The sequence below is a fragment of the Anoplopoma fimbria genome, chromosome 7, assembly GCF_027596085.1.
Source record: "Anoplopoma fimbria isolate UVic2021 breed Golden Eagle Sablefish chromosome 7, Afim_UVic_2022, whole genome shotgun sequence".
NCBI lineage: Eukaryota > Metazoa > Chordata > Actinopteri > Perciformes > Anoplopomatidae > Anoplopoma > Anoplopoma fimbria.
In genome coordinates, this window is record NC_072455.1 from 3,675,220 (window position 1) to 3,688,684 (window position 13,465).

Below are 13,465 nucleotides of genomic sequence, written 5' to 3' on the forward strand. Positions count from 1 at the left end.
CAGTGTGTGTACTGGTAGTTCCGTTAGCTGTCGGCCAAACACACCGTCCAAAACAATAAAAGTGAGCCAAGCTCTGGACCAGAAAACTAAAACAATGAGCTAAAAGGTCTGAGGGAAACTGCATTGTTGCATGATAATTCTCTGTGAGTTTATTATGCAAATATTGACGAGCGCAGCTTTAAGATCGAATAGTAACTCGCCACTTGCTCATTGACTTAAAACATTTATAATTCAGTTATATATGGAGCAGTGTCATCTGTAAAAGTGCATATTGACCTTTTTTTGGCAGCTTGAGGAGAGGGAGGGGATATGGGGTAATGATGTGGTTTGATTATATTCTTAATAATAAAATTAGCACATTGCGGAAAACGGTGTGTAATTAAGCTAAAGGAAAGTTAATTACATGAGGACTTTTCTAGCAATAACATAACTAATACAATGAAACGCAGCCAGCCTATTTAAAGCTCATTCCATTTAAAAACTTTAATAAATGTCACAATGATATTTTAGGTCCTGAATTATGGAATACGTTAGATAAAAAAAACAGGATAATATTGTCTGGCGAGTTGCTTTTGAAACGTGCTTCAATGTGCAACTGTGCAGTGCTATTTGTTCAATCAATCACTACTTGGCTGCGCAGTAAGTTTTACATATTCACCGACTATGTAGCACGTTTGCAACTGATCCTGTGCACACTCAGAGACGCTGAAGCAGTCTCACGGGAGGCGCTGTAATTCATCCATCTTCCCACACGCACACGCACACACACACACACACACACACACACACACACACAGTCTCACACACTTCACGGGCAATCCCTTGGGCTTCACTTGAAACGGACGTACCCAGACAGTCAGCAGTAAGCCTTTTTCTTTCTTTTTTTCCTGCCTGGTAGTCTAAACTGGGCCTATCTGTGCCCTGCAGCAAGGGAGGGGCTGCCTCCGCTCTGTTTAGATTGCATTAGTCCCACCAACAATCGCTTGAGACAGAGGCGTCCACCACCATGTTACTAACCAGCTACACCCTGCTGCAGATCTATCAGGGCTGGGATCAATGCAGCACAAATAGCAGGAAAGAAGCAGGACTATTTGTATTCTTAAATGTCCTTAAAACACATTGAGCCTTTTCAGTTCCCCCCCCCCGAATACTTTCTTTGGTGTTATTCAATGGATGGTTATAAATCACTCCATGCGTTAACATTAATGTAATGAGGCTGCAGAAGAGTAAAGATGGAAAAAGAAAGAAGAAAAGAAGAACACTGAATATGAGGAGGATTCAAGATTCAACAGAATATATATTGATCTTAAAAGTGGACCTGAAAGTTGGATTCTTCAAGGAATAATAATATATGATATAACTGCAGTATATTTTTCCATTTTTTTCAAAAGAGGATAAAACCAACAATATTGTGGAAACGTCTTTTTTAGTGGGCCAAAAAAGACTGATATAATGTTTGTTTGACATTTAAGAGCCAGGGTTTGTGAAGCTAGAAAGCTGAGCTAACTAGTTAGCACCGAATCCCGCGCGACTTTCATTTTTCTTTCATGTTATTTCGCCACCTGCTTATTCATCGGCGGCTTCTGCACGCTCAGTGGTTTGTTTTGTCTCACGTTACAGGACGGGAGGGAGTCTCGCTAACGGTAACTGTCTCTCTTTCACTGGTCCAGCTGTGAGGATGATAAATGACAGTCTGTCAAAAAAAACTCACAGCAACAGGTGGTCCAGTAGCTTCAGCACAATGTGGAGTAACTAAGAGAATCACAGAGAAATAAGAGAGCTGCAGGAATGAGTCCTGAAACAGGGACATGAGTTAGCATTACACTTCCCTCAACTTTAATTCAATGGGGTTTTTGTTAGAAGGCTGAAATAAAGTCTGTGATTAACACAAGCTTAAGAGACTTTAACGTTTTGCTCTACAATATAGATTACGTCAGCAAAAATTGTGTGTATTTTGAAGCTTTTATACGTCTTGAAGAAGGCGGTTGCTAACGAGTGGCTAAATGAGAATAATAACCGTCATTGCGTCCTCCTTCCTCATGCGACCATGTTTTAGTTTGTTTATAGCCTTTAACGTTAGCTTTATACTTCTAACTATTGCGCTCACACTTTAAAAAAAACAACAAATGTCCCTCCCTATGAAGGAGTGCTCAAATCCCAGATCCCTAAAGCAGTATCAGCCAAAAGAAACACACACGTCACTTTAAAAAAAAAGGGAAAGAAAAACAGTATACCAACAATTATTTAGGCATGTTTCCTCTCAGGTAACTTTGTAAATGTGCAACTTGTGTCAAAAGAAAACCGGCACTACTCTTAAAATCTTATTGAATATTGCACAGGGGAAATGTTTCTGTAGGAGACCCACAAGCTAACCTCTGAAACAGAGCTGTGCAGTATGAATGGGCACCACCTCAAGCTCAACTCCCTACTGTAAACAGTGTCGGTCTCCAAAACTAACCCAGAGACACACTGTAGCCAACACAGAGCCACCACATCAATTTGTCATGCAAGGGTAACCTAGTTTAAAAGGGTTCGGCTAAAAATGGCCCCGACACGACATGCTGTCAAAGGAGCATTGGGGCCAACGGCTCAGCCAGCTGGTAAAAACGATGTGGCATGTTGTGTTAAGTCCCCATAACCTTAGCTGTTACACTGAGTAGAAAGGCCTGTCCTCAATGACAGGACAGCCTGGCTAAAGGTGCTTTCACACCTGTAGTTGGGTTTGTTTGGTCCGGACCAAGGAGGAACATTTTTAGCATTTTAGTTCTGGTCTAGTTCCCATTCACAGTGACTTTTCATGAGGGCAAATCTAATTCTGGTGCCTAACAGAAGTTTATGCAGCACTTGAATGCTACTAATGTGTTTATATTTGAAGAAATAAAGTCATTTTAAGCATTATAAGACTGTAAATTGCTTTGAATAATGGCTAACAGGTGGAGACGGGGCGGTTCAAAAGCCCCTTTGCTCTCTCCATAGATGCACAGACGCGCTTATGAGGCGTCTTTTACAGTAACGATTCAGGGCTTTTCACTGCTGCATCTTTTTAATGGACTGACAAAGTACACAGAGTCAGCTTTGACCTATTAATCAGGGAAAATACCCCATCCAGATGATTTATGAGGTCGTTCCCTGAACAGTTTTCACAATCAGCAGATGAATTTTGTCACGTTAGCTTTTGAAATGTTCACATATCTGCTAAAAGGTTCTGTTGTTTTGGGCCCAGACCAGCTGTACCAACCGGACAAATGGACGCAAGGTTGTTTTAACTGCACCAAACTGCTGAGCTTAGAGCTGTGGTTAGGATTTCTGTCAAGAATAGTGCCAGTGCACCAGAAGAATGCTCATTTTGACTTTGGCTAGCAGGGTTGACATTTCTGCAAATCAGCAGCAACTTTCAGAGATCCTGTTTTAGCATGGAAATGGACTAGTTATGGTTGGGATTTTGTAGATATTTGAAACCAAAGAGAATATTTTATAGGGCTTTATTGTGAAGCTTTTAAGTTGTACTACTGTATCTATACATTTTGTAATGTGTCCATGTCTGCAAATCCATGTACGCTGCCAGCTAATGTAGTATAAATATAACCATGTTCACGTTAACCATCCGTGTCCACATCCACAGCCGTTCTTCGAACCATTGTGGAATAAAGAGTCCAACAAGCACTGCAGGTGGATGATGGATGTATAGCAACAGCCATCAAAGCCCGAAAAAGGGGGTCAAAACAACATGTCAAATGTTTCCTGGCAACAAAACACTTCACTTTAATGACGCAAGAACAAAGAGGCCGACACTCCACAAAGAACTGCTGCCCATGAGAGACACAGTAAACACGCATCACTGGGATGTCGCTGCCCTCCGAGAGGTCAAAGTTCAAGATCAGCTGAAGAGAAGCTCATATTATGTTGTGCTGACATGATGCCATTTAGTTCACTTCCGACAAAAGCTCCAGGGACTTAAGGGGGTCAGGGTACGCTTGAAAACGAAGTAATGCATACGAAGTGGCATCCAACCACGTCTGGAGGCAAGTGTTTTGAGCTTTTTTCAGCCGCACAGACAGGTGTGATGAAAAGGCTGCCATTATAGGGAGAGGAAATGCACAATAATGGCTCAAATGGAGATGGCGGTGCGATTGTTTTCCCCCCTTTTACTAAGAAAAAGTGACAAAAAGAGGGAGCTCCAGAGAGACGTTCAAATCCTCCTTTAGGAAAGCTACAAAAAAATGTCAGCCCCTCTAAATCCGACTGCGGAAAAGTGCTGTTAAAGGCTTTCAGAAGTTGTTCGACCATCCGGGAAGCACAATGGCGTCTTTACTGGCATCAGAGCGTCTTCATCACACCTCTGGAGTCGCAGCAACAGATTGAAACATCTCCGTTATTACATTGTTGAATGTTAATATCGTTAAATAAACAAGCAATTAGTCCGATTTCTGCCTGAATGGCTTTTCCTCGAAGTTGATTTCCCCTCTCCCCTCCTTCCTCTCCTTCACCGACGACGAATGGCACGTTTTGGACGGAGAAGACAGATGGTCTAGATGAGGCGTGAAGGCGGCCATCAGTGGCACATCAAGCTGAAACAACCACCTCCGAACAGAGCCGGGGTTTCGCTGCAGCATCCCTTTACCGGCCGTTTACATCACTCCGTTCACACCAAATGTGTGTGTGTGTGTGTGTGTGTGTGTGAGACTCCAGTGACTCACACATCATGACTAGCAAGTGCCTCTCATGTGATTCGTCAAAGTGTGAAACGCTGGCAGAGGGTTAAGTGCTGCAGAAGTTTCCCACCGGTCATTCAGTAGAACAGATAAGTGGTGGAGAGAACAAGGTGAATCTTCCGCTTGATTTCATTAAAGAAAAGAGTGCTTAATGAGAGATCGGGGGCATTTTGATTGCCTCCCGATGGCTCTCAACATGGCGAGAGCTTAGCCGGCGCCTCGTAGCTAACGGTGCTAACAATGCAAGCTTTCAGTAAACTGACAGAGCTGACAGTGGTAGCCTGTGGGGGAATTATGAGCGCATTTCTGCACATCAATCTGCAGAAATACAAAGTGTTCTACTGTTAAGCGAGCAGCTGTTTATCCTCGTTCACTTCAAATTTGATGATAAGAGAAAATGCTAATAAATGAAAGCTTTATTTTTAATTTGTTTTAGCTGCGAATGCATTTTAAAGATTGTGAAACTTCTTGTACTGCCGCTAAAGAAAGTTGTATTGTTTACATAAAAGAACAATAAAGCAACGTTGATTCTTTTCTGATTTAATTGTATTTTTTCTCACAATATAATCAAAAAGAACCATTGAGCAGAATCAATAAGGAAACCAAATTGATAAGCAGAATCGATAAGAGTACTATCACTAAACCAAAAACACGAGCCGTCGTCATGGCTACGTCAAAAAATGAGATATTCCATTATAGCTTCATTAGTCTCGTTCAGCGTAGACACCGCTTGTAAAAAAACACCACCATTACTAAAGGCTGCAGCCCGTTTCACCATCAAACTTCCTCTCTGCCAACTGAAGTCCATTCAACACAAGCCAGTTGGCTGGTTGGCTGCCATGACAACGGCGTTACGGTGGAGGAGGGGGGATGGGGACTAGACCCTTCAGTTTAGATGTCTTAACTTCTCTCTTAACAGCTGTAAGATGGTGAAACAATCGGCGTTTCAATGATGCCAAAGTGGAAAGAAGTGGCCTCGTAAAGCGTGCATGTGTGTGCGTGTGTGTGTGTGTGACTTTGCATCACTCAGCTGCTTATAAAAGGCCTGAATTAAAACACACAGTGACTCTCACCTTGACAACCTGGAAACAGGCAGGTGTGCAAGCAGACGGACGTATTCCAACACATTTGGAGCCTCTGTGATAGATTTTTTATGAGGATAATTCCCATAAATAAAAAGGAGCTATTCAAAAAGCTGACGGGAAGGACTCCACGCTTCTGCCGCCCGCTCACAAGCTGGGGGTTAATTGAGCTGGACAGTCAGAGTCATGACACTAAATGGCTTTAAAAGGGGCACTTAGTTTTTCGCCAGCGGTGCGTGAATGTCACGGCTGCTCTCCCTCCCCCCCCCCCCCTCAAAACCATCGCCGCGCTCACTGCTGGCTGGCTGGCGGCGCTGAAAGGCTTCTGCCGGGGTTATTCGGTTATTGGGTCTAGATGCAAAATATGGCGGTGAGATCATTCACAGCTTGCTGTCAGACGGTCGCAGCTGCTCGCGGTGAAAGCGTGCCAAGGGGAGAGAATGATGGTTGTGTGTGTGTGTGTGTGTGTGTTTGTTTATGAGGGGGGGGCTATGACTGTGTGAAAGACAGATCAAAAGACAAAGTTAGCAACAACACAAGCTAACCCTAGCTTAGGTTGATTTGTTTAGTTTGAAAAAGCAAAGCTGGCATAATCGCGGATCTTCTTCACGGCAGTATTGAGCAATCCCTGTGTGAAAGGGGCTTAATAAATTAACCTAAAACTAACCAAAATTTGGTCACATTATGTTCCTCTTTAAAGACTTAAAAGGGAAAGATTTTGATCTTCATTTTTCACCCATTATTCAGCAGCAGCAGCTCTTATTTTGAAAGGTCTTTTGTTTATGTCTTCTATCTGTCCCGAATATTAACAATTTTCCCCTTGCAACACCAAATCCAATATTTAAACTCAACGGTTCAACATCTTCTTCGCTGAACGTATTTTTAGTCTGCTATGCACACCAGCTCTAACACAGGAAGTACCCTCTCTTGGAGCTGTTATCTTTGTAGATTCCAGCACATTTTTAATGCACTGCAGAGGGATTTTTAATTTATCTCTCAGATTGATATGTACTGGAAGTGGGTCACACATATACTCGTATTGAAAAGATGTATTTTTTCTATATAATAGAAGTTTTTGATGAGGTGAAACGATGAAAAAGTAAGGATGACGGGTGAATCGTTATCGAACTTGCTGCTGGATATCTGGCCCAAAAAAAAATAGTATAATTTATTGATCATCTACCTTGTAAACTTATCACAGCACGTACTACCCCAAACACTCGGGTCTTATTGACACCTGTAGGAGCGGTGTGATCGGCTCATGTCACTGTCATGAACATGGCTGACTGAATGCCTCACCTGGCTGACTAGCTGACGGAGTAATGATCTAAAAACACTCCGCCCGCCGGCCTCCCCGGCTCGCTAACCGACTCGCAAATTGACTAGCTGCCCGAGTGAATGAGGACCTCTCCGATAACCCGGCCTTTATTCCCGCCCGCCGGCCGCCTTCCCTCGTCACCACCTACAACAGCACAATGAACTTGACGGCCCCGATGTAACCTTCACGGGGAAATCATCAACCTCACAAACAAACATGACAATCAGGGCATCCGAGCGACGAACAAACCGCTCACCCACCGTTCGTCTTCCCCCCCCCCCCACCCCGCCACCCCGCCAACTCCCTTGCGGCACCGAGGTCGTCGCTCTCGCAGAGGAATCAATACCCTACAATGATTAAGCTGGACGCGACGTATTGGCTGCGAGGGGTCTGGCCAAGTTCACAAAAGGGAGCGGAGACAATACATGACTTTTGCTGAACGTCAGCAGCCGAGCGGTGGAGGAGGAGGAGGAGGAGGAGGAGGAGGAGGAGGAGTTGACGGATGGGAGGCAGCTGAGCCGAAGCATCGATCAAACATGTGCTGGTTCCAGGAAAAGCAGAACTTCAGCACATTTCGTAACAAAAGCTCCAACATCCTGCACATGACTCACTCTTCATTTTTTTTTTTAAAGTTTTTCTTCTGCATTGCTTTCATTTCTTTTGTCTTTTTGTCCCCTCTTGCATCATCACCAGTTTTAATTACAGTGGGCTCAACTCTTCATAACCTAAGTGAAATGTGAAACGACAGGCAGGAATCTAGACACACAACGTCAGCGACTGAGGTTTAGGAATTCACGGAATGTGAGAGAGGTTTCCCCAGAAAAAACATAGAGCCCACCAGGAAAGTAAATACGGTGTTGTTTTGTCTCAGTCAAAGTCCGTCCTGTCCCGGCCCGCCTGGTGATAGACATGTTTTCTGTTGCTTCTGTCACGAGGGTTGTTATCTCTGTGTGTGATTGGCCTTGATGTCAGTCCAACAATAACCTGCTAGAAGAGGTTGGTTTTAACCGAGCGAGGAGCTGAAACAAGATGTTTTTAGAGTTGCTTGTTTTTCTTGGTTTCTGTTTCGACGTAAATCGAATCGGAGGTGAAACGATTGGTCGATTAATCAACTATTTTTAATCTAGAATTGCTGCAGAGCTTACGTATTTTTGTTGGCCAACCTGCAAGTTAGCATCTCCCTGGTTCCCTCAACAAAAAGACAATAGGATTTTACAATTTCTTCTCTGATAATTAATTATGTGACGTTTATGAAACTTACACGTTTTGTCCAGCAATCGTTAATGAATTTGCCAGAAGTCAAAAGCTAATGTGAGGCTATAAAGGAAATACGACTTCAGTGTCACCACCACCAAGCTTCTAACTATACAAAAGCCTTTCCTCTTAGAGAAATATCTCACTTAAATCTAACAAGTTGAAAAGTCTGAGTTGGATTAGTTTGGAAGAGTGTGAATATATACGTGACGAGGCTGTGAAGGCGGACTAGTTAGTAGATGAGTTTCCATGTTCGGCGTGATGACGTTTAGTCGTCTCATTTAGCAACTGCCTAAAAGCTTTAAACTTCACAAGAGGGGTACTTCTTAACATACTTGTATTGTATGACAAAAATAAACACAGACCTTATTTCAGGCCACTAAAAACGATTTAAAAAACCCAGCTGATTAAGAGTTAGACAAATATTTGCAAGTCCCAGCGCCTCAAATTTTGCTTTTCGCAGTCTAAAAAAATGTATCATATTTAGGTTTTGGACAAATTTCCCGCAAAAAAAGCAATTTCGAAGTGACGCTGAAACAACTTTTCGTTATTTTTCAAGCTAACATGATCCTGATGTGTGAAGCATTTTGGACTGACAGTCAGTTAAAACGTCAAGTTGAGCTCTGACAAAAATATGGCATTTCTGACATTTCAAAGATAAAGCCATTTACCGAGGAAATCTGGTTGCTGATCAAACAATAATTAAAGTTCATAACTGTTAGTTGCATACCTTTGTTTGAAGACTGTACCTTCAGCTCTTGAACATTTATGTTCTAATATATCGCAAAAGTAACTGTCAGGATACAAGCCAATGAAATGAATCATTAGTAATAATCCTATATTTGTCTGTTAGTCTAGACATTTTGGGACGTTACTTATAAAGGGACACTTGTCATGTTATCTTGCATTTGAATACTCAAATATATTGATAAGAATGGACTCCATCATCCCCACAGTTCATATTGCTAATGTGTCACCAGTTTGTGAGCTAAACACACAGAAGCATGAAGGTTAAAAAACTGTTTTTTTTTCTACAAACCCAGCCTGTCTAATGTTTCAGATTAGATTAGATTGGATTCAACTGTATTGTCAAGTACTAGGACAACGGAATGCAGTTTTAGCATCTAACCAGAAGTGCAAAAAGAAGCAGTAAAAGGTGCAGTGCAATGTGCTGGATAAATAACAGTAGGAGTAGTAAAACATTCATTCATTCATTCATTATCCAGTTAAGGGTCGCAGGGGTGCTGGAGCCGATCTCAGCTGTCAATGGGTGAAGGCAGGGTTCACCCTGGACAGGTCTCCAGTCTGTCACAGGGCTGACATATAGAGACAAACAACCATTCACACTCACATCCACACCTACGGGCATGTAGAGTCTTCAATGAACCTAAGCTGCATGTCTTTGGACTGTGGGAGGAAGCCGGAGAACCCGGAGAGAACCCACGCTGACACGGGGAGAACATGCAAACTGCATTACATTACATTACAGTCATGTAGCAGACGCTTTTATCCAAAGCGACTTACAGGAAGTGTATTCAACATAGGTATTCAAGAGAACTACTAGTCACCAGAAGTCATAAGTGCATCTCCTTTCTTAAACAAGCATCTAAAAGCATAAACCAGAGCAAAAGTATAGTGCAGAGGCAAATTACTACGAAAACAATAATTGCAACAGACTAATACGAATATAATAAGTGCTACAAACTACTACGAATAGGATAAGTGCAGTAAACGAATACGAATTCAATAAGTGCAACAACTAATACGAATACAATAAGTGCTACAATAATGTGGGAGGAAGCCGGTGAACCCGGAAAACCCACGGAGTGCATGCAAACTGCATGTCTTTGGACTGTGGGAGGAAGCCGGAGAACCCGGAGAGAACGGCGCTGACACGGGGGAGAACATGCAAACTGCATGTCTTGGACTGTGGGAGGAAGCCGGAGAACACGGAGAGAACCTAGGCTGACACGGGGAGAACATGCAAACTCCACACAGAAGGCTGTCTAGCTCTTGCTGTGAGGTGTGCAGCCCTGTAGTATAACAGTGGATATGAAATGCAAGATACATACAGTATATATACATATATATATATATATATGGTATAAAGTAAGATGTAAGTATGTATAAAGGTCGTGTGTATCAGAGGTTCAGGTGAGGTGTGTCAGAAAGCAGGATATACTCACAATCCAGGTGTTTTTTCTTGGGTCCACTGACTTCATGTGTGGTGGCTTTGCACACCGCCTTGCTGATGGCCGACCCGGTCATGCTGTGCTGGGCTGCTGCGATCCGATCCGTGATAGATTGTCCCGACATCTCTTCTCTCAGCTTTTCTTCTCAATCAATAATGGATCAATGGGCTTCACTGTCAGGTGGAGGTGGAGGTGGGAGGTGGAGGTAAAGTGTTCAGTGTTCAAAAAACAATAATGTCAGATCCCTGGGAAACAAACAAGGTTGGTTTAACTATGAAAAAACAACAATCAACAGCTGACTTTTTTTTTTTGCAATAAAACAGTTGCATTCCAGGAAAGAAAGAGTCCCACACTGTGAATTACTATATGGTCACAAATGCACATTTTTTTGTTTGTTTTTTGTTGTAACCTTGGTGGATTTGAAGTATGCAAACCCCCCCCACCACCCCTGCAAAAAATAAAAATAAAAAAAAATTAATAATAATCCCTTTTTGAAGTCACAGCTTGCAAAACATGAAAAACAATCTCAAAAAAAATCCAAGAAAAATAAAATGAGTTTCCTCCTCCACAACAATTAGTGAGCTGCGGCAGTAATGCGTGTTTTAAGACAGCCCTGGTGCGTGGAAGAGTCAGTCATTAAACGGAACATTGTTTTGGGTTTATACCAGGAGACCGTGGAGGTGACAGCCGGGGACAGGTGCGAGGTTTTCTCTCCACCACCACCTGTGTTAGCAGAGGAGCTAAAAAGGTGTGGGGTGGCTAACCTGCCGAGGAGAGCCGAAGAGCGGAGCCGAGTGGAGCCGAAGTGGCTGAGAACCGAGGAGCCGAGTGGAGCCGAAGAGCGGAGCCGAGCGTTCTGAGCGGAGCCGAAGTGCGGAGCCGAGTGGCCGAGTGGACCCGAGTGGCTGAGAACCGAGGAGCCGAGTGGCCGAGTGGCTGAGAACCGAAGACCCGAGTGGAGCCGAGTGGCCGAGCGGACCCGAATGGAGCCGAGAACCGAGGAGCCGAGTGGCTGAGCGGACCCGAGTGGACCCGAGTGTCTGAGAACCGCCGAGTCGAGCCGAGTCGAGCCGAGCAGTAGTCCAAAAAAAAAAAAAAAAAAAAAAAAAAAAAAATGACAGCTCCTTTTTTTTTTTTTTTTTAAGCGATGGTGGGTTCGGGTGTTTCCGTAAAAACGACCATCGGGCTCAGTCGTCTCGCTGTCCTTCGGCGTGTCCACTTCCCTGGCTGGTTTTTTTTTTTTTTTTTTTTTTTTTGGTTTGTTTTGTTTCTTGGGTTGTTCTTCTTCCTCTGCTGTGTGGAACAGTCTCGCCAGTGGTTTCTCTTTACCGACTGACTGGCTGGCTGCTGCTCTGCCGGACAAAATGGCAGCGTGAAAAACCAGCTGATCTCACAACTGTGCTGCGTTCAGGGGCCCGCGGGCTCGGCTCGGAATTTAGAACACTGGAATTCAACGAGCTTTTTTAAGTTTTTGGTTTATTTGCACAATTGAAATATATAAAGACATAGATGAGTAATATTACAGTGCAGGAAGAGGCAGAAAAAACATGTATATATATATAATGTGAAATACATATGGGATGAAATATTGTTGGAAAAACAAGATATGATTTATAATAACAATACATTATAAAAAACAAGAAAACAAAGAAAAACAATGCAATGAGTCAAGATGTGAATGAGTGTGTGTGTGTAAGTTCATATACACCACAGATTAAAAATACAAACTGAACTTGCTGATTTTTACATTTTTACAAGATATGATTTATAATAACAATACATTATAAAAAACCACAATTCCATATGTGTTCCTTCATAGTTTGGATGTCTCCAATATATTAATCTACAATGTAGAAAAAAATACAAAGAAAAATAAAGAAAAACCATTGAATGAGAAGGTGTGTCCAAACTTTTGACTGGTACTGTATTTATATATATGTATATATTGAGATCAACAAATTCAAAGTCAAATTCCCTATGTGTGCACACATACTTGGCCAAATAATGATTCTGATTCTGCAACAATGTGGTTTCAAAGGTTTATACTACTCAGTGAGTACATTACAGTCATTTAGCAGACGCTTTTATCCAAAGCGACTTACAGGAAGTGTATTCAACATAGGTATTCAAGAGAACTACTAGTCACCAGAAGTCATAAGTGCATCTCCTTTATTAAACAAGCATCAAAAAGCATAAACCAGAGCAAAAGTATAGTGCAGAGGCAAACTAATACGAATACAATAAGTGCAACAAACTAATATGAATACAATAAGTGCTAAGTGGAAGTAAAGTGACAGACATGATTGTTGAATATGCAAAAATTCACAACATTTGCTGATTCCAGACTCTCAAATATGACAATTTGCTGCTTTTGTTTGTTGTATAAAATGTTATTCTTGTTAGTATTGTACCGTGTGTTCGACACAACAAACTGATCTCTTGGAAATATAAATACTTTTTTTATCATAAGAAAAACTGTAACCAAAGTGGGATAAAATAGTGTAAAACATTAATAAAACTTATCAAACGATAGCAAAAGTAAAAGTAAAACACTTCAATATATATCAAATGTCAGTACTACAACAACAAAAAGAGAAGGAAAAGAAAAATCCAGTGTTTTAAGACTTTCTTTATTTTGTTCATTTCTTCTTAATGCTTACTTGGTATATTTCCCACAGCTCTTGAACGCCTCCTAAGTCTATTGGGCGAGACCTGAGGAGTGATTGTAGCCTTTAAGGTGTCACGTTTTAAATTGTAGCGGAATTTATGAAACAAATGTATCAAATGTCACATTTTTTCTCACATCATAAAGTCGTGTTTTCTGCTAAAACTCAACATCTCACTGACTTTGAATCCCCCATGCCTTCTCTCTTTACAAACCCATCCCTCATGCTTCTCCAATATACA

At 42.1% G+C, this 13,465-nt stretch overlaps 1 protein-coding gene across 4 annotated transcripts in view; it reads right to left on the reverse strand.

Moving 5' to 3' along the window:
• The window catches only part of si:ch211-200p22.4 (phosphatidylinositol-binding clathrin assembly protein), a 76,743-nt gene extending 65,298 nt beyond the window's left edge, over positions 1-11,445 (reverse strand). The window contains exons 1-2 of one of the 4 annotated variants that reach the window (XM_054601905.1): positions 11,224-11,268; positions 10,553-10,731 (exon numbers count right to left, since the gene is read on the reverse strand). In XM_054601905.1, coding sequence (XP_054457880.1) covers positions 10,553-10,682 — 130 coding nt within the window. In that variant the 5' untranslated portion in view covers positions 10,683-10,731; positions 11,224-11,268. Of the gene's footprint in view, positions 1-10,552 lie in introns of all 4 variants that reach the window. The other 3 variants (XM_054601908.1, XM_054601906.1, XM_054601907.1) reach the window with 3 other exon arrangements.
• Between the last annotated feature and the right edge of the window lie 2,020 nt (positions 11,446-13,465).